At 41.4% G+C, this 25068-nt stretch overlaps 1 protein-coding gene across 3 annotated transcripts; it reads right to left on the reverse strand.

Moving 5' to 3' along the window:
* Window positions 1-885: 885 nt before the first annotated feature.
* Window positions 886-25010, reverse strand: rnf144b (ring finger protein 144B). Of its 3 annotated transcripts, none has more exons than XM_015358076.2 (8): window positions 24842-25010; window positions 9268-9474; window positions 7459-7563; window positions 6630-6690; window positions 4430-4637; window positions 3481-3625; window positions 2486-2575; window positions 886-1962 (listed from the first exon to the last, which is right to left on the reverse strand). In XM_015358076.2, exons 2-8 carry the CDS (start codon window positions 9400-9402, stop codon window positions 1813-1815), a joined length of 894 nt encoding a protein of 297 aa, XP_015213562.1. In that variant the 5' UTR covers window positions 9403-9474; window positions 24842-25010; the 3' UTR covers window positions 886-1812. The 3 variants fall into 3 exon arrangements, with proteins under 3 accessions (XP_015213562.1, XP_015213563.1, XP_006636148.1); XM_015358077.2 differs by lacking the exon at window positions 24842-25010 and adding an exon at window positions 15344-15432; XM_006636085.3 differs by lacking the exon at window positions 24842-25010 and adding an exon at window positions 13960-15289.
* Window positions 25011-25068: the final 58 nt, after the last annotated feature.

A 25068-nucleotide genomic window follows, 5' to 3' on the forward strand; every position in this document is an offset into this window, starting at 1 on the left:
TCTCAGAGAATTTCTTTCCTCCTAATAAGGTGTTTTCTGGTGCATTTAAAAACAAAACGCAGCAATACAGGAATTAAATTGTAGGGGAGACCTCCTGGGAAAGCTAAGGTTGATGCTGGAAGAGGTGTTAGTGGGGCCAGTAGGGGGGCGCTCACCCTGCTGTCTGTGTGGGTCCTAATGCCCCAATATAGTGACGGGGAAACTGTACTGTAAACAAAATGTTGCCCTCCTTTGGATGAAACGGAAAACTGAGGTCCTGACACTCTACAGTCATTAAATATCCCAGGGTGCTTCATGAAAAGAGTAGGGGTGTTACCCCGGTGTCCTGGACAAATTCCCAGTGTCCTTTACCAATCATGGCCTCCTAATAATCCCCATCTCTGAACTGGCTTCATCCCTCTGCTCTCCTCCCCGCTGAGAGCTGGTGTGTGGGGAGCGGACTAGTGCATCTTGACAGAAATCACCCAGGTGGGGCTGCACACTTGTCGTGGTTTACCTGTCCACAGGATTACCTGTAAAACACTTTGAGCGGAGTGTCCAGAAAAGCGCTATATAATCGCAAGGAATTATCAGTATTATGTATTATCTTGCCATTTTAACAATTAACATTTTACCCCAACCACTGCATACAATGTGTAACATGTTTTAACAGCGAAAAGCCTAAGAAGATCTAAATAAAAGTGTTTTGATGACAACTGGTTATAGTTTAACTCTATGTATTTCAATACTTGAATCCAATAATGTTAGGACTGTTTTGCTTGATTAGTTCTTTCAATACCGATGATCACACTTGTGATACTGTAAAAGTGAGGAAATAAAAAGGGAATTACGTGTCCCTGTTTGAAACTGTCATAAATTAAAACACACAGGCCAGACAAGACAGGCTGAAGTTTCTGGGAATTGTTTTAGTTTTTAATTGACCGTTGGCAGAAAAACAGTATAAACAAAACATAATACATTCATAAATAAGAGTATGTACATGGTACAAGCTGAAAATCTAACCCCTTTGGTTTGTACAGGATACAGAATGTAAAAAAAAAAATGCAACGCAGGAAGGCTTTCCATGTCCTGCCTGTTAAACCCAGCTAAACCCTTCTGCTATCTAGTACACTTTCCAAAGCCATTTTGGCACATCGTAACCCGCAAGAAAATGTGGATTTCGTCCATTTGTCAAAGTGCTATGTGAAATACCAATCTGTGAAGGAGTCAGTGTGTGCAGGTATGAATCTCCAAGAGTTAAAAGAAGAAATCTCAGCTTCCATCCTCTTGACATACAAGGGGAGAAGCCTCAATAAGACTGCCTGACCCATCCGCAGTGTTTAAAGAGGTGAGTTCAGGAACTAGCTTAATATTTTTTTTTCCCTACCAAGGGATACAATAGTCTAACACATAATAGGATATGAAACTAGGGTGAAATTCATGACAGGAAGGTACAATTAATTCCTTTAAGTTCCTTGGTCGTTACTATAAAACCTGTATATAAAGAGACCAGTACTGCAGTTGACATAATTTATGACCAACCCCATGATATCACGTAAGATAATCCACACTTCTCAAATGTTTTAAATATTAGTAAAATAATAGTAGTATTATTTATGCATTAGAATCATTCCAACACCGAATTAGAATACCTTTTTAACAGGAGGTACAAGCTTTTTTTTTTGCCGTTTTCTTTTTTTTTATTATAAAAATACGCAGTAAATTTGAACCAAAGTACAGGCACATTAATCACAGGCACCTGTGTACTCTTCAGGACAGGGCTGGTATTAAACCAGGGAAAGGCACTTTTTTTTTAAAAAAAAAAAGCAAAAACTAGATTTTTGTATCAGGCCGGGTCTCTTTCTTTTTCTTCTTGCCTCGACAGGACTTACAGATGCAGCAGATTATACAAGGAGAGGCAAGGACAAGGAGAGGGGAGGTTACCAGCACTATTATGCTCACGCCCACCAGGATACCCACCACCTGAGAGAAGAAAGCATGAGAGGTTAGGGTATCAGTGCCATGAAAAATTCAGAACAGCCTTCTGAAGACAGGCTCAAACACACGGTTCCATTTTATGCTAGAATACAGAAAAACACTAACTTAATAAAGTCTGTGAAAAGGTTTACAATATGGTGAGATTTCATGAGTGCAGAGAAAATATATATTAATCAAAAACATAAGTAATTAATGGAGCTAACAAGAAAGACTAATTTTACAATATGGGTATGAAAATGTCATGCACATACTCTTCCAATTATATAGCATTTTCTGACACTGAGGAAAAAAGATTTAAGAAGGACGAAAGAATAACAGTCCAGTCGCTCAAATATTTGGTTTGAGAACTCCCATATAACCCACACGAGAAGAGGGTCTGGAAGGACTCTACCCAGAACTTTTTTAAATTTCTCAAGACAACTGCCTAAGATTTAAAGGCAGTAAAACGCCAAGACTGCCAAAAGCAAGTATACAATCGACTGGAGATGACCACTAGTTTTCCCCTCACCTGTGTTCGATTCCACATCACTGAGGCTCTGGAGTGCCCAAGTTTATTCCTGCATGGGCCTTTATCGTAATGTCTCAGAAATATGTCACCCTGTTTGATAAAGAGAGATATTTTTAATTATAGATTCTTAAAAGTCGGAATTGGGTTTAGAGAAAACATGCAATACATTATTAACAGCATGGTGTGTTGCAGACATCCTTTTTTCCCCCCAAGAGGAGTGCATTAGGCATGATTATATATTGTCTTTTCCAACTCTCCATCTCTACCAAAGAGCGAAAGTAGAAAAACATATTTTCATATTTCCGGCATAAAACGTTAAGTATGACGATAGTATTAAGTCAATGCAATGTTTTAGTTTACTCAGTTGGAGCAACATTTGACCTTATAAGGAACTTTATAAGAACATCCTTATAAATTGTGGATAACGTAGATAAACGTGTACATTGGACCGTTAGAATGTCATATTTCTATGATCTGGTATTGAATATAGGTACACTCACAGAGCTGTTTCAGTACAGGTGTCTTCCAGCAGACACTTTAGATCTAGTGCTCCAAGACAGGTGAGCAGCCTGATAACCTCCAACTGCAATACCTCCTTAGGGCCAGAGCCAAAATGGATTAAATAACGATTCAAAATTCCCCTTCCCTACTCTAAAATCCATCCATCAATGTTCTAAGCACTTTATCTAAATACAGGCTCTGGGGGAGCCAGAGCCTATCCCAGCAAGCAATGGGTGCAAGGCAGGATACACCCGGGGTGGGACGCCAGTCCATCGCAGGGCACACACAGACACAAATACACACGCACACAAACTCACACCACAGCCCCTTTTCCCACAAGCCAATTAACCTACAGTACCAGCACGTCTTCGGAGTTTGGGAGGAAACTGGAGCACCCAGAAAACATTCAAACTCCGTGCAGATAGCGCACCATTGTGCCACCTTGCCTCCATCCACCCCCTCTTAAATACAAAAGAAAAATGTTGCAACCTTACATCTAAACACTCCAGACAGTACCAACAGAAGGTGTGCTTGCAGTTCTTGCACAGCATTTGTGCACATCCTTGGTTTCGCTCTATGTACACGGCACACCCGGGACACTGCTTGATGGGAGAGTCTGCTTCATCGCTGACCTGGATGCTGCCGATACAGAATTTTGACAATCGCTGTGCTTAGATTTCATGTGGGCTTGGAGATGATTAGCCATTAGTTCACGTCTCGCAAATGTATGTAACCTCCTCCAGCTCCTACGTTTCCCCTAGATATGCAGGGGGCGCTATTCCCGACTTCTTCAGTTACATTCTCATCACAGACACTTTGGATTGTTTCAGCCTGCCCCCTGCCCAGTGGAAAACCTGCTTTCCTACTGTCTGACTGCATACACAGCTTGATCAAGACACAAAAATGTCAAATAAGATCTTTTTTTGTCATCAGTCTCACCTGAGTGCTTTAAAGTCTTAGACACTTTGCATTGTTCTGCCATTCCCACTCAACATTTTATGCAGAAACACAGTACTTTGGCAACTAGATAAAAGTTTTGCTATTTATTTCAAATACATTCAGTAGAGGTTGTTAGAAAAGTAGACAACAGTACTGAAGACTCTGAGGAAATTGTTGATGGTTACTACATACTGTACATGTAATCTAAGACATATGAACAGCAATCTGTTCCTTTTATACTTACGACATGAAGAAAACCTTCAGATTTTTTTAACATAATAGAATTGTGAATTTAAAAATAAAATACGATTCTTTCCACAACGAAACCAAAGCGATGTCAGGAACATACCCGTTCTCATTAATATACCAATGAATTTCAATATTCATTCTTCCTAAATAAATGAAGGTGTTTAATGTAATGAACAATGTGCTTAACTAGGACTCCAGGAATGGGTGTTTAAAATGCATAAGGCGACAGTAATCAAGCGACAATGTTTTACTCACCCATTATCAAAGGAAGGCCGTTTCAGCGGCTGGCTTTTGGAACAGGAATGCCCCTGACGCCAGTCACTCTTACACACTGAACAAAATACCGTGCGACAGGCCGGGCAGAGCACAGACCCCGGCTGGCCGTCACTGCGTGGGTCAACACTGCAGGCTGCTTGGCACTTCAAGACAGGACACCAGGTCTTACTGGGATCCAGCTGCACCCCTAGAGGGAAGAAAGAAAAGAAACTGAATGAACAAGGTATGGAAATTAGCAGCAGTATCGCATCATCACTCTCATGGTGGCTGCCCCAACAAATGCAGTCTGTACAGAATGTGCCCGTTTCCTGTCGCAGTTTTTATTGTATGCAAAAGAACTCAATTAGATACGTTGTTTGGTTCACGCAGGGTACTGCAACTGAATTTGCACAAAAAGGAAGCTCGGGCTGGAATGGTACTATTCAAAACACAGGGGCTCAAAAAGCAGGATTGTTATTCCACTTTGCAGTTTTGCTTTGTGCTTCTCTGTCATCTTCTCTTTCCTCAAACCCGTGGACTGAGAGAGAGGCCCGGTGGTTTTTCTGGGTCTTCCGGGTTTTCATTCCAGCTCGGCCCTTAAGGAGCGAAACCTGCTGGTCACGGGTTTAGCTTCTCCCAGTTGCCTTTCCATGATAAAGAGACCTCGAAGGCCTGCAGACTCACAGGCTCTTCAGGACTGGACAGCCCTGCCTTACACGGCCTGGAAACACACTGTAAATATTTCCCTCTCGAAAGGCCCTGGCAGAGCAGGCTGAATGCCTTACCTTGAACTTGCAGTAGCTACTACACCGACACGCATGAGAAAGACATGCCAACAAGGAACACTAGCAAAGTAAAAGCAAGAGGAGTGAAACTGGGAGGTAAGGGACAGTATGCGCTTGACCAAGCTCCTGAGATACGATAACAAATAGAACAACATCTGTTAGAATCAATAGTTCTTTGTAATAAGGATCAGCTTTTGTGGCGCAAATAAGGTATACGTAAGCAGCTACGTCTGCTCTTGATTTCTGAGAATTGTTCCTGTGACAGAGGTTCTGTTGCTGTACAATCTCCCTGACGGCAGACAGAAAGCTGACTCTGTTTTAAACTTCCTCACTCAAGTTTTCTGTTTCCTGGTTTGGATTCTAGTACTGTCCCTCATCCAGGTAATAAAGATTTAAAAGTGGATTAATAAGAGTGAAATAAAAAAGCAGTTTTATTAAATCAATCCAAAGAGGTATGAGCAGTGACGTAAGCCTGGATAGTTCTTATTTATCTCAGGAAAATGAAAGCTTGACCTGCAAAATCACGGTTATCAATACTGAGCGAAAGTGAAATAAACTTTTCTTCATTTTACAGGTTTTTATTGGCCTGTGATGAAGTGGAAATTATGTCCCTGACGTAGCACTAACTTAAATTATTTCTTCTCTCAAACACATTATATTTTGGAATTGACTTTGTTCCATTAGCTTTTGACAAGGACTAAATTCAAACTTTCTTCTGTGTGGGAGCAACAAGCCGCAGACACGAACCAGCACTTTTTCACGACTCCAGACACAAGCGCTGACATCAGCTCTCTGGAAACGCATCCATTACATGCAGTTCTTGACATCCGTGATTAGCAAGTTTCAAAACTACCGGTTTCTCCATCACTCACTCCCTGGTGCAATGAACCTTATTTGGCTTCTTAGCGGCTGACTGCTGTGGTTGTGCAATATTTCTAACGTCCAGTGGTTCTGAATTGTACATATTGTATTTTCCAAGGAAACAGAATGTTTTACCAATAATCAGCTAGAAATAAAATAAAGAAGGTCAGGATATAAAAATTAAACATCATGTGACGTACTGTACACTCTTCTTACTCGTGGGACACATTGTAAAATATTACACTCCCCAACTTCTTTATAAGCGTTGTTCTTCTATATGATCAAGGGCAGCTGAAAACCAAATAGTGAAAAGCTAAAACCACATGTTCTGCCATTACTTACATTAAGGTCAACAAACGTGATAGATTGTGCATTGCTAAGCACACATCTGCTGAATGCGTCTCAAATGTTCTTGAAACCAGATTAACAAAAAAACTATCTAGTAAAGGGAAACAGCCCAAACTGTAATCAGACAGACAGGTTTGAGGATGAGAGCACAGATGGTTAAAAAGACCTTCACACTGCATTGTGACAAGAAACAAACAGTACTGTACCTCTTTCATATTTCAGTCGTTGATAAAGCTGGACTTTATCTGAAGGGGCAAAACAGGCAATCTGTAGAAAAAGAAACGGTAAAAGGAAAGATCACATTTCCAATCACCATCTCTCGATGGAAAAGTAATACCAATTATCAGGTTCTGTAACAGGTCTTTGCTTGTCTATTCAAGGGAATAAGGTTTGGCAATATTTGAAAGAACCATTTTAGACATGACTAAGTGATTACACAAACACTAATAGCATTCTTGGCTGCATTTCACTGAAGATACACAAGTCAATGCATACTAAAGATAAGACTGTTGAAGAGGCCACTACAGTCTGTGGATATCCCCAGGTATAATGTCAGTTTAAACACAGAGCAAGTGGTTTGCTTAGCAATGGCTTTAATTTGGTAAAATATGGGATACTGACAAGTAAGCAATGTAAGGAAGGGCATTTATATCAGAGCTAGGAAGAGCTATATGTTCTTAAATATGTGTTAAATGTGTTTAATAAGAGATTGTGGAAGGTACTGTAAATATAGACACTCACATGGCAGGTAATTGCATGAAAAAACAAAGTGGGCTGTGTGCACACCAATGGGCTTCGGACCGTTTTGCAAACCTAGTTTCCTCGACATTTATTGTCAAAGCCATTGGGTCGCCTTCACAGGAACTACTCTCTCCGAACAATCCAGCACATGTGGAGAGGAAAATTAATTAAGGGAACAATGAGCTAATTAAACTATACGAAGCACAAGTAGCCTTCTAAACAGGAGCCCTTTCTCAGTTTGCCCATCCCTTGGCTTTGCTGTGCTTCCTGTACCGATGGCCAGAGTGGCCGTACCTCAGAATCCAGAAGCACCCCCTTCTCCCGACAGGCCATGTCTGGGCAGGTGACTGGTGCTCCACAGCCCCCTCCGATGGCGAACAGCACGTACTGCTGCAGGCACTACATGGAAGACAAAGCGCCGAGGATCACCGAAGTGTCACGTTAGTCCGAACTGTATGTTTCTATGTATGAGCACTTTCTAAAGGGTTCCAAGAAAGCGTGTGTCGGTTGTACGTAAATGCAAATTCAGAAAGGAGAACCAAAACCAGAAACAGTGCTTGGCTAAGATTGTGTATTATGACATCAGGGCCTAGCAAACATAAAAAGGGTCCGCTCAGCAGATGATGTATGACAGTGAGGCTTCAGAAGCTCAAGACTGAAAATACAGATTTCAATAATCCTCAGTAGAGTCCACTTGCTTTTTGCTAAGAAAATAAATGCACAGTCTATTAACGGTATGAACAGTCCAGCATATTTTACAGGCGTAACTAGGTGTAGCAGTGTGACAGCACACACTGCCAAACTGTTCAAGAGATGTTGTTTTTCCTGTTACGTGTTATTTTAGATGAAAATGCTATGAAGCATGTTAATCTGTACCACATACACCTTCCCTGGTTTGAATGCATTAATGTTTTCAAGACAAGGCTGTTGTTAGCTAGCTGGTTTTGATTATAGTTTCGCTCCAAGACCTTTTCTATTGCTGGTATACTTAGGTGAGTTGAGTTGAAACCTGTCTCTAATCAATGGGTCATAAAATCTTTCAAAATCATTTACTCAGAACAGCACTGTTTTTCCCATCCATCCATTTTTTTACCGGTTATCCAGTTCAGGGCTGCGGGGCAGCCAGAGCCTGTTCTGGCAGGCAATGAGCACATTAATAATAATAATAATAATAATAATAATAATAATAATAATAATAATAATTCTCTACACTTATATATCACTTTTCTGGGCACTCCCCTCCACCACCACCAATGTGCAGCTCCACCTGGATGATGCGATGGCAGCCATAGTGTGCGAGTACACTCACCACACACCAGCTATCAGTGGGGAGGAGAACAGTGATGAAGCCAGTTTATAGATGGGGATTATTAGGAGGAAATGATTGGTAAAGGCCAACAAGAAATTGAGGTAGCACCCCTACTTTTTTCAGGAAAGTCCCGAGATTTTGAATGACCACAGAGAGTCAGAACCTCGGGTTTACGTCTCATCCGAAGGACAGCACATCTCTGTCAATATACTGGGGCATTAGGACCCACACAGACCGCAGGGTGAGCGCCCCCTACTGGCCACACTAACACCTCTTCCAGCAGCAACCTTAGTTTTTCCCAAGAGGTCTCCCATCCAGGTACTGACCAGGCTCACACCTGCTTAGCTTCAGTGGGTTGCCAGTTGTGAGCTGCAGGGTGATATGGCTGCTGGCAGGATACACCCTGGACTGGACGCCAGTCTATCACAGGACAGATACCCAGACACAAACATCAAATAACCTAGCACTAGGACTTTGGACAGTGGGAAGACACTGAAGAGTCTGCAGGAAACATGGGGAGAACATACAAACACCACTCAGACAGCTGCCCAGGAACTGAACCCAGGGCTGCAGCTCTGTGAGCTATAAATACTAACCACCCTGCCACCACGCTACCCAATTTTTCAAACCTTATTATTAAGTTAACTTTCTAAAATGAGTCTAGAAGCAGCCTACATTATAACACAATAGGCAGGCCATGTGATTTATTGAATGAAACACACCAAACTGTTAGAAAGCCCTTGGACGTACGCTCAGTGCTGACTCATTCCAGCAGACTAGCTGTCCAGACTTACCGGAGTACAGAAGATGCAGTCGCACATGTGAAGCCTGCTCATCTCAGTGGAAGGATACATGCTAAGGCACAGTTTGCAGGTGGTCAGGATCCGAAGTGCCACATCCTCTTGCTCATCAGGACTCATGGCGGACATGCTGAATTCTTGCCTGGTTCCTCTCGGCAAGCCCAGCAACTCGAGAAATTCTGAAACACTACCTCGGCATTCCTGCGAGACAGAAATACGGACCACACGAGCAGCGTGTGAAAGCCTGCCCCCAAGGAGATATCATAATGCTACGCGTAATCGTCTATCTAAGCTAAAGTAAGACTATAAAAGAGGATTAAAGATGCACAGAGCTCCCTTTTGGAATGAACCAGGATAAAGATTTTTTAAATATAACACAGCAGCTTATTTTCCTCAACTAGAATAGAGAATTTTAATGCCTCCCAGGATTGATATTGTGATAATTCTATGCTTAACTTTGTACCTACAGAAGATACTAAAAACACACACAAAACGAACTGTGTAGACATATTGTAGTACCTAAGGAACAGGTCATGGTGAATTCCACACTGAAAAGTTGAGCCCTCAGGTGTAAGTACCAGGTGAGTTTCTTCTTTCCACTTTTCAGTATGAAATTAACCTTTACTTGTTTCTTTGCAGCCAATGCACACTTATACAGCACCCCACTGAAACTTCTACTGAGTACCTGCACAGTGCAAACGAAACAGTACAGAGACAGCAAAATGAATACAAACAGTAAAGATCCTGGGCCAGTAGCATGGAGCTTTCTTCTTAGAAATGAGAGACACACCTGTAGATTGCCCTGCAGTAAACGTCAGTTTTTTGTGGAAACATGGAATTCTGATCTTTCAGCCAGTATTCTGGATTTTTATTCATTTTGTAGGCATCATTTCAATTTTCATCAGTATGATCAAGAAATGTGTTTTTAAACTTTACCACTCTGCCTAAACTGTAAGAGAAACCCATGCAGGCTAAAATAGTATTTTAAAATACAACCCATATGAAAGTGAAAATGCAGATTTCCTTAGACAACCATCACCCAAGGCTAAAGAAAAATGCTGTCAATTAACTTTTTTTTTACTGGTGAGACCTGTAAAAATGTCCCGTTTTATTATCCCTAGAAGGGTCCCTGTGGCACCCCACGCAACAGTAACACATGGTGAACTGTCTCACTTGAGTCATTTGCTTAGTTTAATGTCTGTTTCAGCCACAATGAGAGGAATAAAACAGCTGAATATAACAGCCACATGTCAGTGGAGTATGAAAGGATAAACCAAGAGACAATATTAATTTATCCTAATCCCTGCGAGCATGGTGAATAAAATCATAATCCAGACTATGAAATTCACAGAATGATTACTTAGAAAAGTGGTCCTCAATCTGTCATGTCCTTACAGAGCCATGGATAATTTGTGAATAAAGAATAAAAAGACCAAAACTTTCCTACTGATTGTGTAGCACAACAGTGCAGGCCATGTTCTAAGAATGTCAGGCTCTTAGAATCATTTTGCCCCTTTTATTCTGTCTTTCATTTCCAGCCTGTGCCCTGCTCTATGCCTGTAGTAACCTGACAGCACCAGACACGAAATCCTAAAGTTCACTGGTTGACTCATCAAGGCGTTGTTGCCTGTTTTCTCACATTCCCGATCCAGGGAAAGCTCAGGCTCAAACAGGCACAGTGATAGGCAGTCTTAACCAGTAAGGGCGAGCTGCCCAGTCTTTGGATACTAGTGTTTACCCTTGATCAGCATTTCTCAAAAGATGTGTCGTGGCACAGCGGTGTATCTTCAGACATTAACGGGTGTGCTGTGGAATTTGGAAAGCTCACACATGAGAAATATTTTAAATGTCTAAGTCAAATATCGTTTCTATTTACTTTAGGTTTGTGTTGAGTAACCAAAGTGTCGTGTTGCACTATCGGTATATGCACAGGACAGAGGCCACATTGCAAGACCGGATGCGCCAGACAACTATGTATTTTGCTGCAAACTCAGGTTAAACAGTGAAATAAATTGTGTTTATAGTATTAATAATAATGTGCTTGGGCTAGTGACCAGCATGCAGGCGTGTGCCTTAAAAAAATTAAATTCATATACGTGTGCTCTAGGTTAGATAAGGTTGAAAAATACTGCCCTGGATCAAGAGAGTCCAGTCCTGACTCTGGAGACCTACAAAGTGTGTCTGTGGGTTCTAACTCCAACTCAGCTGTTAATGAGCAAGGCCAGCTGATTACTGGTTTAACTGGTCCCCTTCAACAGCTTCTGTCAGCTCTTCATGTGCCTGTGCTTTAAAGAGACCTTGAAAATCTGCAGAGACCACAGCTCTCCAGTACCAGAAAAATTGCAAACCCCTGTTCTAGGAGAATAAAAAAAGGCATTGTGTAATTTGATGAATGATGCTGTAATCACCATAGATTCGAAAGATCATTGCCATAAACCACATTAAAGACATTTTTTAAAACAATCCTTTTAAAAGTGTGTTTTTAACATATATCAATGTTAAACATTTCTAAGTCTAAACATTTGCAATAAACACACATAAAGAAAACTCTTGTGGAAGCATGTGGAGACTTTCATACTGTATATTCTCATATATTTATGGACAGTATATACTGTAGTAAAAATGTTTAATGTGCACCTGAAAAGATGGTGCAATACTACAAAGAAAGACATCTTAAATGTAGATGTATATACTCATTATAAAATGTATTATATGCACGAGAACGATACCATATATTAGTGACTAAACTATATTTAAAACCAGAAGTATTTTTAAAATAAATGCCATTATATAAATATTAATACTATAGTTTTATACAGTTCTTGTGATCCCATGGGATCTCAAAGCCACTTCAGAGATAGATAGAGCAGTAGAGTGCCCACATCCCCTACTGAATTGCTAAAATATTATTGTTGTACTAGTGCACTTTCCCCTTACAGAAAATGCATTTGTTCCCCTCATTTTTTTAAATAATGCTCATGTAGACCTCACCTTCAAAATACTTTTCTTTTTTTATTTGCCTTCTAAATAAGCTACACTCTTCGGGAGACCCAATAAACAACAATACCAGTAAGAAAATAAGATACATCTTGGTCACAAAAGAGAAGATCAGTCAGCCCATTCAATTCGTTTGACTCATAGTTGCTACTGCAAACCATTTCCTGTTGTGACTAAGTGCCATTCAGCTAGATTGATAGGTTATTAGGAAAATACTCATGTCTTGAGATTGGAATAACAGCAAAGATGCCACAAGGAAAAAAAAATGTCAGTTTATCATCTTACAAGCAGCAGCCATTAGAAATGTTAAATCCACATACTCAGTCAACAGCCACAGGCAAGAGTGAGCTGGTCAGCTCACAGTTTATGGCACAGAACAGAGAGACTGTTGTGCAATGAAGTCTTTTGCTGGAAACGTTTATTTTGTAACATTAACTCATTAGCTGATGAATCACTAAAACCTATGTTTAAGGTGTGTTACGTGCACTGTTTTGTTTTTCCAAGGAGAAATAAAGTGTTTCCCCCTTTTCACTGCAGGACAGTAACAAAAACAAAAAGCAGGTATCTAATCAGTTTCTGGAAAATCCCACATTTATCTTGTGAATGGACTTCATTCCTCCCAATGGAGATGAGTATATTTGTAACAAACAGGAGGTCTCAAGTCTAATAGACGTAAACAGAGAAACAGCAAAATGTCAAGCAATTACTGCAGGAGGCACCAATAACTAACGTCCGATTGAACACACCCCTAGTAGGGGTAGCTGCTGGCTGAGTAGTCTCACTTCTGTGCTCTCGGGCACCACTCTGCACCTATTTTCAGCAGCGTTTTGTATCCATCGAAAGCAGTAATAAACTGTCTGAGCAGGGAGCTGCGTCAGCTTGCCTTGGCTGCTAAGCAGAAAGTAAAGGTGAATTTGACACTGAAAGGTGAAATAAAGGCTCAGCGGCTGAAACTTGGGGCGTCTCGTTTCTACTCTCCATTGTGGAGTTAAACCTTTGCTTGTTCCTTAGCAACACACAGCTACTACTATTCTTATTACTAAATGTGTTGAGGTGACTGACTCCCTTGTCCATTAAGGCCTTTGCAGGCTGAAACACAAGACACCAGTTCCTAAATCAGAACAACCAATAACATGAGAATTATCAATTCTCCTAAATGTGTCCTAAAATGTACCTGTCCTTCATACCGTGTATAAAAATATTATTTTATGTTTCCACGTAGTTAGAATTTTTTTTTTTTTAGATTTGTATGATCACGCTGACGATCCCCGTCTTAAAAACCTTAAAGCTTTCCAGAACTGGTGCCCCTGATGTCAAAACCGAGGGGGTACGGGGACGTACAGTATGCGACAGCAGTGGTCCACTAAACCACCTCTAACCGCAAAGATGAACTGATAGAGCCTGCCCCCCATGTATTATCCAGAACTGTCTGTATTTTATGCGAGTGGCTAATCCCATATGTTTGTCCCGGAAAAAAAAAACCCAACAACGTCCATTTCAGGAAGTAGTTCTATTAATAATTGATCACATCTAAAAAAAAAAGTAGGCAAGGCAAATTTACAAGATCGTACGTACTCACTATCACGTCCCCTTTTTCACCGTATTAAAGCTGTAACGTGATTTTATGTCCCCCCCAACGAAAAAAAAATAATAATAATGAGGGATTTGCAGACAAACACGAGCTCTTACCTGTACCAGCAATCGGGCTACTTGTTCGGCGTCACCTCTCCTGCCCAGAAACCGCGGTGCTTTGGTTTTAATCGCAACCGAGAGCCGAGGATATGAGACAGGCTGCGCCGATGCAGTAAGTACACGGGTAGACTCCCAAACCACCTACAGAGCACCTCCGACTACCTATCTTTTGGCAAGAACCGCCCATGAGCCTGACAACCTGCGTAAATAAGCCCTTCCTGCTATTTAGAAGCGAGGTGTCGCGTCCGCAGAGGTGTCTCACGGTTAGCCGGGCTGTAAACTGGGGACACTTCCCGTTTCTCGGTGTATTAAGGAGGACAAGGACTGGACTCTTCGCGGAAATCTGAATTTTGGCCATTTACTCCACGGAGATGACGCAGCCTATTTCACCGGCGTCATACCACAGGCTATCGGGAAGTGCAACCTTTCAGAAGTAAATTCCGAAACCGCAGTAATATGACAGAATGTATTCAGTTTATTTAATAGTCTTTGGACACTGGCCCTTCCGATTTATTTCAAACAAGTACTCCCAGAAGAGTAAACGAATTGCAAAATGTAACATTTTTTTTGCATCATTAATAGATTAAATAACTTTCCCCACCCTTCGCCTTTTTTTTTACTTTCACCACCTTCTCCAGCAATATTTTCGTGGGCTGTCAGGTGATTTCCAATACAGGAGCGATTCGCGCAGAATACAGTCTCTGTCGAGTTAATAATTCTACAGTCGTTGCAGTAAATTTGAATTATTGGTGTTAGGAATCTGACATTTTTGGCACGCACGTAAAGATCATTTTACTCCAGAGGTTAGGTGTAAAATGCGTGCACGCAGCAGTTTTGTGTTGATTTCATTAACCCCATCACCGCCGACACGAAACTGTACAACGTCTGTGTTCCTTTCAACACAAATCAAATTACTATACCTGAACAGCAATGTAAGACAACACCATGACAAACAAACGGGGTTCACGGTTCTCTGCTTAGCGCTGGATTTAGAAGCGCAGATGGAAATCTGGATCATACGAATCAGTTCACTTGGCGGGGTAGTAAGAATTTAAGTGCGAGTGAAAAAGGGGTTACAACACAATTTGGGTCGAATCGGCTTCGGACTTTTCATGCGTCCCCTTTTTTTAAAACGCACGGAACCATTCGGAACAAAATACCAGCTTTCAAGCAAACGAAAATCGTTGACGATGCATTTCTTGACAAAAACAAAAGGTGAAACGAATCAAAAATTAAAATCCCTTTGTGGGAAACGTTCCCTTTTGATTCAGAAGTCTTACCAAGACTTCCTACCAAAATTAGCGCAACAGCACCGTTGCTACGTCTCGCCAACAAGGGCTGCCCCCTACCCTAACCTTCAGCAGATTTGTGCAGTACTCACTGTAAAGATTTATTACTGGAGCTGTCGGATCAGCTCCCGAGCCACAATGTCACCGAAGAACGGCATGAGCTCGCTGTACTTCAGTACGCTAGTAACAGTCACAGCGCCACCCAGCGGAAAGAGGTAATAACACCACCATATAATCACTTTTCAATTCAATTCAAGCTTTATTGTCCCCTAGGGGAAATTTGTTTTACAGCACAGTCAAACACAACACGATGGCAAATAAACATCACCAAAAGGGGAGAGAATACAGTAGTGTTAAAGGAGATAAGAAACAAGAGACGAGGTAGTTCAGGTGGGTAGCTGCGTCAGCATGCGTCGTCGGTGGAGCCTTCTAAACGTTGTGTTTTTTTTCTTCTCTTTTCAGCATGGAATAAACTAGGTAGTTACTTTGCATTGTAATTGCAGTGTGAATGAAATATTTCCTGAGTCTGTTGGTTTTACACCTGGGGGCACAGAGGCGTCTCCCAGTTGGGAGAAGTGTGAATTCGCAATGGAGGGGGTGAGACACACACTCCCTGATGCTTTTGGCTTTCTTAGTCACCCTCTGTTTGTAAAGGATGCTCAAGTTGATTTGATTATTCCTGATTGTTTTGCCACTTATATTTACTAATTTAACCAACCTATTACAATGACCGGTACTTTTGTTGCCAAACCAGCAAGTGAAGCAGTATGATAAGACACTTTCAATGAGCTAAAGGAGTGATTTGTGGAAAAGTGTAAGAAAAGTTTTATCTACCTTCAAGTAGCTGAGTTTCCTAAGAAAGAAGAGTTTCTGTTGGCCTTCTTTATCGAAAGTGCCACAACATTTGTCCCATATTATGTTTTTGTCAATGACCAGTCCCAAGTACTTATAGTCATCGTAAATTTCAACAGGCAATTTTCTTTAGTAATGAAAAATTTCTTGCAAGGTGCTATTAAACCCGAGGTAAAGAAGAAAATGCACAGCGCAGCCATGTAATATAGTGCTGGAAGTTATCTCCGCCTTATCTGCATGTCATCGGCAAACAAGGAAGCAGGATTATACATTTAACTCAAATAATTCACCGTACATTTTTTTAATAGTCTTTTATTAACGGAGATGGTTTTCTCTTTCCATGCGTCTGGCAAGCAGGGATGTGTCCTTCATCAGCATGTGTTTCTTCACAAGCAGGTGAATGTCGCTCCACTTGACAGTTCATATGCGAACAGCGCTCGTTTTTGCATCAAATAGTTCATCATCTATGCTCAACTTGGATTGTCCCCTTTTCTATATCCCGGGTTTCTTGACTCCAAGCAAAAGATAAGGGCTCGAAACTGACCTCTTTGCTCCTCGCTGCCTGTATATGCTTTGCATGTGTCCTGCTGTTACGTTTAAGCATATCATGTTTCTGTCTTAGTAGTTCGTGTAGGTAGCTGCGTCAGCATGCGTAGGCTGCAAAGGAACAAGTAAAGGTTTACTGCTTGCCACAACACCGTGTCACACCTGAAGAAGGCTCCACAGCCAAAACGTTGTTTTTGTTCTCTTTTCAGCATGGAATAAACCTTTACTTGTTTCTGTTTTGTCTTCAAGTCTGCAATGTTGTGAAGTGTACATTTGTTAACATGAAGCAATTCTGTAAAACTCTGTAGTGAAAGTTTTCCACCTTCCAGGAAAGCTGTAGTTTTTGTTTTCTGACTTCTATCAATTCGTTCGATTTCTCCGTTGGCTTGTGGATAGCACATTGGAGACTTTCTATGCGCAATATTTCTTTCACACCAAAAATGTTCAGACTCTACTAAAACGAGAGCCATAGCGGATTCAATCTGACTTGCAATTGTAATAGCTTTTGCTAGTGTCAGGTCAGTTTCTAGAAGCAGCCGTTTTCCGATTCCAGACAAACTAGTTTTTCCTACCAGCTGATCCCGGATCATATGATCTGCGAAATCTCCATACTCGCATGTTACCATCACCTCTCTCAATGTTGTTACACACCCTGCTCCGTGGATGCACCACGGATTCTCTCTCCGCCTTTTAAAACATTTTAAAGACAATCAATATCCATTAACATATGAGCCTCCTTAGATGTGAATAATACGAAGACATGACGCATGCCAACAAGTTAACCATCTATCACATAAACCTGTGGTTGTAATGTATGTAAAATCACCGTGATTGTAAGATCTATGGTTTTTATTTTGTAAGGCACGTTTTCCTATTCCTTCTCTACGCTGTTGCCAAATGCGCAACTGTGGGATACCATCGCGACAAGACCTCCGCAGCATGTCATGATAGGGACCCCATTTATATTGCATGTCTATCGCGGCAGTGTATATCACGACTGGCGCCTTGCTTCCATGCCACCCTGGCACCGCTGTCGCAACAAAGGTCTATATCAGGACATGATATACCCAGATAGGATGTATTGCAATATATGGACTTTGTGTCGCGACATGGGGTCAGTATGTCCTGTCAGGGTATGTCTTATCGCAACAGACGGACTCCATGTCGCGACATGGGGGCGGGGCTTTTGGTCGGGTATGTCATATCGCGATATAGGGCCTTTCATGTCGCGACATGGGGCGGGGCATTTTTGTTGGGGGTATGTCATATCGCGATATGCGGGCTTCATGTCGCGACATTGGGGATGAGCGTTTTGGTTGGGCATGTCATATCGCGATATAGAGCCTTTCATGTCGCGACATAGGGGAGGGCGTTTTGGTGGGGGTATGTCATATCGCGATATGCGGGTTTCATGTCGCGACATGGGGTGGTCGTTTTATCGGCGGTACGCCATATCGCGATATGCGGGCTTCATGTCGCGACATGGGGGTGGTCGTTTTATCGGCGGTACGCCATATCGCGATATGCGGGCTCCATGTCGCGACATGGGGGTGGGGGCATTTTGTCGGGGTATGTCATATCCTGATATTTGGACTTAACGTCGCGATTGTGGCGCCATGACAGTGGTGTGCCGGTCGCAGTAGGTATCGCGATGTGATCGTGGTCCGCGCACTCCTGTCGTGACATGCTATCGGAGTCGTGAATGCGCTGTAGATGGCATGACATTCTTTCTCTGTTATTCAGTTTTGACCTCAGTGCGACTTTGTGCGAGATTGATCAGTAATTGAAATCCAATGGATCTGTTATAGTATATCATGCGTGCTCAAACAGCACACACGATTAACCGGTTCTACAGTATTTGGACCAAGAAGAATGTCCATCTACAGCTGTGGCGCTTTACCCAATCAGAGTGTCGATTCTCACTCTTCACCCAACCGCGACCCGACCTGTTCGGGGGTTTAGCCAATCACGGGTCTGAGAGCTGTGCAAGCTAGCAGCGCCAGGCGGATCGGCTTGGTTACTGTCAATGATTCAGTCTGCGTTCCTATGCTCATATGCGGGTTGTTCGAACGAACCCGTATTGAGCAGTATTTCTTGCATTGTGAACGTATGTACACAACGGTCCAGCAGTGTTCCAGTTAGTGCGTAATTACGCATCCATTAAAAACCTGAGGTTTGCAAAAAGAAAATTAGCTCACTGATAGTTTTATGTAGAGGTTGTGAACATTTTTGCAAGTCGAGGTCTTTAAAATGCGTTTGGTTTGAAGGCTTTATGTGTTTCCCTTGCGAAGTTATGGACAAAGAATATTTGTGCGTGGTCAAAAAAAATGGCGTAAAAACGACAAAGTGAAGGCTGTGAAAACATTCACAATGTACTTTAGACACACAGCAAGATGTTTCGTAACTCTAGGAGGTTTCGTGAAAACGCTACTGGCGTTCCCCAAAGGTTCAAGCTAACGTTACCGGGGTGTTCACTTTCGGCTCGAAAAAAAGCTCTTAAACGCAATCAGAGGAGTTGCGTACTTTTCATCGACTAGCGGGAGGGTGTAGAAAACACGCCGTGTCTCATCTCCGGGGCAGTGAAGAAGCAAAGCCTGCGCTGTCGGTTCAAGTAGCGGCCGGTACTGTAGCTCACCCTGGCGAGCAGCGCTGAGGTGCCGGTGTTGTCAAAAATAACTCGGAGCCAAGCGGTAAAAACCGCCGCAGGCCGTCCCTTTTGTGGGAGAGCAAGGGTGTGGGATGAAGCAGGGAAAGTAAGACATCGTCGTCGCCAATATGTAGCGTGCTGAGGCAGGGAAAGGCAGTAACTAACTTTCAAAATACAACACAGGCCTCACGATCACATACAGTAGCACTTTGTACCCACTGATAATTACATTTAATTCGTTAACTCACTGCCCTCCATTACGACAGTAGCGACTCCTAGCGGCATGGGGTTACTGGGTAACTAAATTATTGCATTTTCCGTATGAAAAATAATAATCGTCATCATCATCATCATCATCATCATCATCTTACACTACTATTGCGCTTTTCAGGACACTCCACTCAAAGCTCTTTACAAGTAATGGGGATCCCCTCGACCACGCATAATGCGTAGCCACAGGCTGGATGATTAAAAGCAAACATAAGCGTGATGGTTAATATTAGGGGCTCCGGTATATCACTACAGAATACCGATATACAAAGACCTGCAACTAAAAATGGGCTGACAAACGTTTTTGAAATGTAATCATTTATATTGTCAAAACAACTTTCGGCACATAAAAAAAAGTTCTTCAACACAGTAAAGGCAGTTTCATGTATAATTCATGTGTTTTTCTGGCACATATTCGTATGTTGGCAGCGTAATAAAGCTACAAAGACTCATTGGCTATGATCCAATACTACAGTTTGATTTTGAGAACAGAACCAGTAAAGATAAAATCCGCTTCTCCACTTTTTAACCGTGGCGAAACATGAAACTATGTAGATCTGTTCTCCTCCCAAATGACAGCTGGTGTGTGGGGGTCGTTCTGGTGCACTATGGCTGCTGTCACATCATCCAGGTGGGGCTACACATTGGCGGTGGGAGGGAGTCTCCATTACCTGTAAAGCGCTTTAAAAGCGAAAGGAATTATTAATACAATTAAAGTTAGATGTAATTACATTAACTAATTTAATGTTGGATGCTGCACATTGTTGGTGGTAGAGGGGATCCCCATTACCTGTAAAGCGCTTTGAGTGGAGTGTCCAGAAAAGCGCTATATAAGTGTAAACAATTATTATTATTATTATTATTATTATTATTATTATTATTATTATTATTATTATTATTATTATTATTAATGTTGCTTTACTGGTGTGATGCAGTAACATTGGTATATTATTAACTACTTCTCAAGGTTTCACAGATCGTTTCAATACTAACATTATCGATGTCTAACATCTACCGATATATTTAATCTACCAATAGTTAAGGGAGATGGGCAATTTATCTCCCTTAACTATTAAATGACTTAAATGGCGGATGATGCAATTTATTATTTGTAATTCCAGGATCCGTCATTTAATGCTGTAGGCGTTGTAAGCGCTAGATGGCGCTATTAAGGTTTGACTGAGATTGTTCATCATCCAACAAGTTTGTTTGGATGTGTCTGGTTGAACTCTGGAATTATTTCATATTACGTGGTGGCCAAAATTGTACACAATATTCTATATTACTAGTGCATTATACAATTATAACACAATAATCTTTCATTTACTTTCTACTCTTTAAAACGATATACCCTAACATTCTGGTTTCCTCTTTAATTTCCTACTTTGTCTAGTGTACACATTTATTATGTGTCAACATAAATACAGTCTTTTTCATAGGCAGCCCCTTCTATCTCAGTGTTTCCTATTTTGTATTTATAATGTATTTATGTTTTTACCACCTTCTTGTTGGTAGAGCGTATACTATACTTCCAGATATTTTCTTTAATACTTGAGTGAATTATTCCACATCAGCCTCTGCTTCGGTCTTTGTATTTAAGCAAAGGTACTACACCCTGCACTTACCTACTGTACATTAAACATCATCTGACAGGTGTTTGCCCAGCCTTGAACTTTATCTGAGTCTTTTAGAGTTTCTGTTGCTTCTACAATATATGTTAATCCTCTTAATTTGGTATCCCCTGCAAACGTGACTAGTTTACTAAGAGTACCAATGAAGAAGAGCAGTGGCCCTAATACAGATTCCTGTCATACTCTACTAATTACATCCCAAACACGTTCATGCAAATGCTTCTATTTAATGTTGTTATTCTGAATAGTATATGGCATCTCCTGTTCAGAAATACATTACAAATACAGAAACTATTGCTCCAAACATCTTTCCTTATAATTTCCCCCATATGTCATCCAAACACAAAGTTGAAAATAAATGAGGCAGTCATATCTTATTGTATAATAGATGAACATTTTTTGTAACATCGGTTACGGATGAGAGGTGATTACCCTTCTGCCCATGTAGCTTGTTTGGTTGCTAGCAGCTGCTTATACAAGAATCTCCTTTGGCTGATGTCTTGTTAGGCTGGGTGGCTTGTACCAGACCCCACAACCCTAGGCTCAAAAAGAGTTGCTTGAGACTAATGGTTGGTTCTGAAGAAGTCTATTGGGCTGTCAATGCCCCTTGGCCATCTGAGGGTTGTGGATATAAATTCTTGAAGAGTAAGAGAAGATTTAGTGGTCTACAGCACCCACCTACCCTTGGACTGGACGCCAGTCCATCACAGGGCAGACAGACACGCAGACGATCACACCAGGGACACCAGTTTTCCCAGAAGCCAAATGACCTAGCAGCATGTGTCTGGACTGTGAGGAGCTGGAGGAAACCCACTCTTGAGCTAACTGAAAGGTGAATGGGCCATTGCCTGGACATTTCACAGTGCTGCACATTTACAACACCCCCTTCACACAATAACAAATGCAGAAGTAATGTAATTACTTGATTACATAGAAGTATGACCCACACTTTCTAAAACTAATATTTAAAGCAGAAAGTCAGTAAACAGTTTTCCCCACAGCTCAGGAAAAAAGAGGTTGCTCAATTGCTTGGGCAAAAGCAAAGCAACAGAGTCCAGCTATTTTCCCCACAATTTATAAAATGCATCATGTAAAAGTGAATGAATAAAAATTAATTAATGCTTTTCCCAGTATCCTGATGAAATCGGCAATGCTGAAGCAAAGTACACATTTCACACAGAGCAGCAGTTCTCTTCTTCCGCAGTCTGTTGCCCTTATCCGAGAGAGAACTGAGAATGCATTTTGAAAATAAAAGGCAAGGCGCCTACTGTACGTGCAAATCATTTCAGCAGCTTTTGAGCCACTGTTATGACTGCTGCTTTAGGAGGAATCAAAAACACTCAATACAGCTGTACCTCAGAGCTACAGTGGTGCCATGACCAAATCAAGTACTGTCAGACAAATCATTAGCAAGGGAAATGTAGATTATGCAACCACCAGAGCTGTCTAACAGAACATCGAGACATCAGATGCCACAGTAGGGTTTCAAATGACTAGAGGCCATATTTCCCATCTTGCAGTTTGGTGCAAATCTGAAGCCTTCTGCTGTATATATTCTGCTGGATGTTACAGTAACTGCCAGGAATAAAAGGTTCAACTGAAATTAGTGTAGAGATTTTAGTCAGGGATGTACAATGAAAAATGTGCAAACTGCTCAGATTTGCTTGTGAATAACAAGGTGCTAGCAATCAGCTATCTGAGAGTGCGCTGGGATTGTCCTCAGTTCAAAGAGCAGAGGAGCTGGTATAAAGCCCTGCAATGAGCCTACTTTGCTCTGCCTCAAGCTGTCAACTGGTGTTTTGAAGAAATCAGATGCCTGTTTCTTAGGGATTCATCTGAAGTCCAGTTAGATGATGCTTGCTCACTTCATTGTCACCTGTCAAGCTTAGGAGGTCCCACAAGGCTCAAGCCTGGGCCATGCTCATCTTTTCCCCAGTGCATCTTCTGGGACACAAGACTTCTATTTCTGGTGTTAATTACAAGCGCTCTGTGGGGTGTGCTGAGGGGAATGGAGACACAGAGTCTGGGTATGTTTTCCTGGATGTGTACAAAGTGTTTCTGTTTCAGAGCCCCACAGCTCTGAGCCAGCCTAAAGGAAGACAGCCTATGTGTTGACTTGCAGTGATTTTGTTTGGTTTCGATTTTATTTTAAAAAGTGTTTCGGGTGTTTTCATAAGCATTAGTATTACTAGAAAATAATAAGATCTAGCAAAATGTTATTATTGCATCTCCATAAAATAGTTATGTACATCTGATTACAGTATTTACTGTATTTCAAATAGGGTGTTCAGCTCCCAGATTCTATTCTTGTAAGTATTCTTGTGTAATTAACTTTTGTATTTTCTTAAATCACTTATTTTCATTTTGCTTTTCCAAAGTAAGAGAATGAGCTTTTTTCCTAGGAAAACATAGAATAGGAAATAACTGTCTTCAGGGAACCAACAGAAAATGAATGGGATCAGAAAACACAAGAAGTAAAAGAAATATAGTCACTAATATATATCTGCTTGTATGAAGAGTTACTCGCATCTACGGAAGAAAAAGTTTGAAACCTCTGACATGGTTATTAGCACTATTACTTTCTTGCTTTGTGAAAACAGCCTTGATTATGTGTCCCGCTTATTAAACATGCACCACTTTTGAAGGACTTTTATAAGTTACTGAAATCATTAGGACGGGCTGTTCTTGTTGGACACCATTCAGAGTGGATTCACTGCCAAAGCTTGGCTTACTCATGTTCTGCTTCACTGCTGCAAAATGTAATGAAACCATATCCAGGGCAGGAGACAGCTTACCCATTCTCCGCGGGGAGTACTGATGTGTTTGCACGGAAAAGTGAATATGGCAAAATGCCTGAAGCATTAGATTGCATTTGTCAAGCAGTGGCACAGGTGGCACAGTGACAGGGTATATATCAAAAGTCTTAAATTCAAATTAATACAGTGACTAGATTATCAGTCTGCTATGGACCCATACACTGCAACCAAGCTGAATTTACAGCTGGCTGGTTGAGATTGATAAACTTGCCAAACTGCAGCCTATTCTTGGCAGACCAAAGCTAAAAGGTGGTGTCACAGACCATGGACCACATCAATTTCAGCTCTGTGCTTGGCTCTAGAAAGTATAGCCACTCATTCAAAACACCCAGACCTATTTACTTGCAACTGATCTCTGTAATCCTTTTGTACTAACACACTTCTGCTTTAAAAGGTAAAGCCCATACCTGGGCCTACAGGCGTAGATTATTCCAGTTTTTGTAGCATTAAGCAGGCAGTATTCAATTCACGCCTTCATGGTCCGTGACGGAGTTACCCCGTGCAATACTGTTTAACCAAATACACAGCGGGATGGACTGATTAACTGGGGGTAAATCACTGGAATCAGTGTCTATGTGGGAACCCAACACTTCTATTTAAGAATCCAGAGACCTAACACAGCCCTTCACAACCCGGTCACCACAGTATAACTGGTTTTGTAAACAGGTCACTGCATACAGTAAGTAAAAGGGCACAGATAGGATTCTAAGATTCCTTTGACAGGCTCTAGGTGAGAAAAGTCTGTTACCGTAAAACTAAAAGGAACACTCCTTTCTTTTAAAACTGGTTCATAACATTCTTTTCAACAAGAAAAATGTCCTTTCTTACTTCAGGAATGAAGATTGGCTTTCAGTCTGATGAACAGTCCCCCAGAATGGCCGTCGCTGTGTGTAACATATCTTCCACATCACATTATTCACTGGTCAGGAAAAAAGAGGTTGTTAAAAGCTTCAGCAATTGACAGGGTGTCCATTTCAGAAGCTCTGTTGATTTGGCCTTGACTGTCTGTAATATGACACCCAAGTGTGTTGAATGATGCAAAAGAATTTCCTGGC

Source organism: Lepisosteus oculatus, chromosome 10 (assembly GCF_040954835.1).
Source record: "Lepisosteus oculatus isolate fLepOcu1 chromosome 10, fLepOcu1.hap2, whole genome shotgun sequence".
In the NCBI taxonomy this organism is placed as follows: domain Eukaryota; kingdom Metazoa; phylum Chordata; class Actinopteri; order Semionotiformes; family Lepisosteidae; genus Lepisosteus; species Lepisosteus oculatus.